Below are 3,645 nucleotides of genomic sequence, written 5' to 3'. Positions count from 1 at the left end.
CCTCAGCCTCTCCTCCCAGCACTTGTGCTCCAGTCCCTTCCCCAGCCTTGTTGCCCTCCTCAGGACTGGCTCCAGCCCCTCCAGGGCCTTCCTGAGCTCAGGGCCCAGAGCTGGACACAGCACTCCAGGGGTGGCCTCCCCAGCGCCCAGCCCAGGGGCACAAGCCCTGCCCTGCTCCTGCTGCCACACTCTTCCTCAGCCAGCCCAGCAGCCATTGGCCCTCTTGCCCCCCTGGCCACACTCGGGCTCCTCTTCAGCTTCACTCCCCAGCACAGCCTCAAATGCAGTGTCCTTGTCCTCCCTGTTTTTCCTGGAGAAATCCCAGCAGCAGCTGTGGGAGGACAGGGCTTCACGGACACAGGGATTTTAAGCACTCAGACCCTGCTCGGGGCTGATCTGGGGAGTGAGATCTGGGCTGAAAATATCCCCATTTATTTCATGCTTTGATATTTCCAACTGAACCAGCATCACCCTGTTCCCATCATTCTAGGAAAAACCATCTTTTTATGGACTTATTTCCAGGCTTTGAGCCTTTCTTTCCTGAGTTTCCTCTTTCCTTCCCAATCTCCTGTGTGTTATCTGTCCCCACCGAGCTACTTTTTGAACTCCAGGTCTTTGGAAATCACCTTTTTTGGGGCTTATTTACCACAAGAAACCTCTTTGGCAGTGCTGTGAGGTGAAAGCTGGTGGTTTGTTCTTCCCATTCCAGTTCATTCCTTGGAAAAAGCTGTACCACCAGTACCTGATGAGGGAGGACTCAGCCCTGCGAAGAGTTGAGCAGATCCTGCAGGATTTCTCCATCACAAAGGAGCAGGAAGGATGTGTCTTGGGGCTGATCACGTGAGTCCCATTCACCTGGAGATCCCCAGGCCTTCCCTGCTTTGGGGCTTCTTCCATTTTATCCCAGGAATTGCCAGGAGAGGGATGGGTTTGTCTCCCCAGACGTGCAGGAAAATGAGGGAGAGGAAATTATTTTAGTGGTAAAAATCACTGGGAGGGTTCTGGAAAATGGGGGGGAAAAGCTTTCCCTTGCTTTTCTTGCTCTGTTTGGAGCGTGTGATCATGGAATCTTGGAATCATTTAGGTGGGAAAAAACCTGTGGGATCATGGAGTCCAAGCATTCCCAGCAGTGCCAAGGCCACCACTGACCCATGTCCCCAAATGCCACATCCACAGGGTTTTTAGATCCCTCCAGGGGTGGGGACTCCACCCCCTCCCTGGGCAGCCCCTGCCAAGGCCTGACCACCCTTTCCATGGAGAAATTCCTGCACAGTTCTAGGCAAGCCCAAGACAAGCCCAAGTGCTTTGCTCAGATCCCTGTGGTCCAGAGGCCAATTTTGTGTGGCAAATAAGAGCCAAACTGGGTTAGGAGCGGGGTGGATCTGTCTTCTGGAATCATGGAATGGTGTGGGTTGGAAGGGGAGTCGAAGATCATCCACTTCCAGCCCCCTGTTCCAACCCAGGGACACCTTCCACTGGAAGGAGACCTGGAGAGAGCCAGAAGGAATTTCCAGATGCAACCGTTTCAGAACTGGGAATCACTTGTCTAAATGTCTCTTGGCACTGGAATGGGCTGGAAATCCCAAGTATTTTAGAATACTTTAGAATATTTTAGAACTGGGAATCACTTGTCTAAATGTCTCTTGGCACTGGAATGGGCTGGAAATCCCAAGTATTTTAGAATACTTTAGAATATTTTAGAACTGGGAATCTCTTGTCTAAATGTCTCTTGGCACCGGAATGGGCCAGAAATCCAAGTCGCAGCCGGTCCAAATTTGGGATAACACCCAGCCAGGAACAGTCCAACCTGCTGCAGCCTCCCTGGGGGTGCTTTGGAGGGGTCATTGTTGCCCTGGGGACTCGATTCACTCCTTAACTCTTGTCCTCCCGCCCAGGTTGGTGTCGGCCACGCCCGTCAGGGGGAAGGTGGATCCTGGCGCGGTTCTCCAGTGTTTGGGAAGCCACCACCTCTTCTCCAAGGCCCAAGTGTGCGTGGCCAACAAGCTGCCCCATCTGCAGAGCAAGACAGGGGTGGGTTTCACACATTTATTTCACATTTATTAAATAAATTTCACGTTTATTTAAGCTTTATTTAAACTTCGAGGGCGTTCCCGCGTCCGAAGGTTCTCCCTCCGGGGTTGTTCCTTGAGGCTGAGGAGGATTGAATTATTTATCATGGAATTAGCAGGGGGGGTTTGAGGGTTGAAGCAGTTCCCCCTGCTCCTGAAAGCTCCCAAGTTTTCCCTTGCCTTTCCCTCTGCCAGGCTGAGAACATGTGGGCCATCGTTGCGGTCATGGTGCTGTTCTCCGACAGCGTCGGCGACATCCAGAGGCTGCTGGAATGTCTGAGGAGACCCCGCTCCAACCTCTCCGTGCTGGAGGTGACCGAGGTGCTTTACTGCATTGCCACGCTCCTGTTTGCCATGAGGGACAGGAATATTCCCATCACCAACAGGTGAGGAGCATCCCATCCCAATTCCACGGGCGGGGACACCTCTCGCTGTCCTGGCTCGCTCCAACCCGCCCTCGGACACTTCCAGGGATGAGGAGCCCACAACTTCTCTGGGCAACCTGTGCCGGGGCCTCCCCACCCTCACAGCCAAGAATTCCTTCCCAGTATCCAGCCAAACCTTCCCTCCTCCTTCTGACTGTGGTTCCCCCTTGTCCCATGGCTCCGTGCCCTCCTTTCGTGGACGTGTGTTCAAAAAAAACCCCAGTTTTTTTCAGAAATAAAAGCAGGTTTTCAAGCAATGGTAGAAACTTCCTGCTCAGGAATGGATGCACATCAACCACAACAGTTTAATGTGGTTTTTACCTCCTTGACACTGGTTATTTACTTCACTCTGAGTCCCCTGGGATCCTTGTCCACATTTTTTGGGATCCATCCTGTGCCTTTTGTTCACCTGGTGGTGCAGGTAAAACCCTTCAGGATTGCAGTGAGGATAAAATGAGGATTAAGGACACAGATAAATTCTTCTGAGGAGAAAAAAACTGGGAAGGAAGTGCTCTGGAAAAGGAATTTATAGCCAGGAGCTGGGTGGTCCTGAGGGCTGTGAGTTATAATCCAGGAGAAGGGTTTATCCCCTGTTTCCTCAACCTCAGGCCCGGGGAAATTAGGATGCTTGTTTGACCTCTCAGGGATGGATAATTGCTGGATAAAGTCATTAATTCGAGGAAGACACCTGCAGAAAACGTGGCAGATGGGATGTCAGTTGAAAAATCAAGATTTGTTCGTTTTGGAGATGAAAAAAAATCAAGATTTGTTCGTTTCAGGGGTGAAAAATCAAGATTTGCTTGTTTTAGGCATGAAAAATCAAGATTGGTTCATTTTGGAGATGAAAAAATCAAGATGTGTTCATTTTGGAGATGAAAAATAAAGATTTGTTCATTTTGGAGGTGAAAAATCAAGGTTGGTTCATTTTGGAGATCCCAAATCCCAACCTGGCTTGAAGAATCCAAAAGAATTTGGAACCCAGAAATCCCAAATCCCAGCCTGGCTTGAAGAATCCAGAAAGAATTGGAATCCAGAAGAATTTGGAACTCAGAAATCCAAAATCCCAGCCTGGCTTGAAGAATCCAGAAAGAATTGGAATCCAAAAGAGTTTGGAACCCAGAAATCCAAAATCCCAGCCTGGCTTGAAGAAT

The 3,645-nt window shown here is 50.2% G+C and overlaps 1 protein-coding gene across 1 annotated transcript in view; it reads left to right on the top strand.

The window, feature by feature from the left end:
* LOC108509757 (F-box DNA helicase 1-like) overlaps window positions 1-2,461 on the top strand; it is a 9,586-nt gene extending 7,125 nt beyond the window's left edge. The window contains exons 4-6 of the mRNA XM_017839334.1: window positions 710-840; window positions 1,896-2,031; window positions 2,265-2,461. Coding sequence (XP_017694823.1) covers window positions 710-840; window positions 1,896-2,031; window positions 2,265-2,459 — 462 coding nt within the window. The 3' untranslated portion in view covers window positions 2,460-2,461. The remainder of the gene's footprint in view (window positions 1-709; window positions 841-1,895; window positions 2,032-2,264) is intronic.
* The last annotated feature ends 1,184 nt before the right edge of the window (window positions 2,462-3,645 follow it).

Source organism: Lepidothrix coronata, unplaced genomic scaffold, assembly GCF_001604755.1.
Source record: "Lepidothrix coronata isolate B3197 unplaced genomic scaffold, Lepidothrix_coronata-1.0 Scaffold400, whole genome shotgun sequence".
Classification (NCBI taxonomy): Eukaryota; Metazoa; Chordata; class Aves; order Passeriformes; family Pipridae; genus Lepidothrix; species Lepidothrix coronata.
The sequence above is the reverse complement of the archived record's forward strand: the minus strand, read 5'-3'. Positions and strand labels throughout refer to the sequence as shown.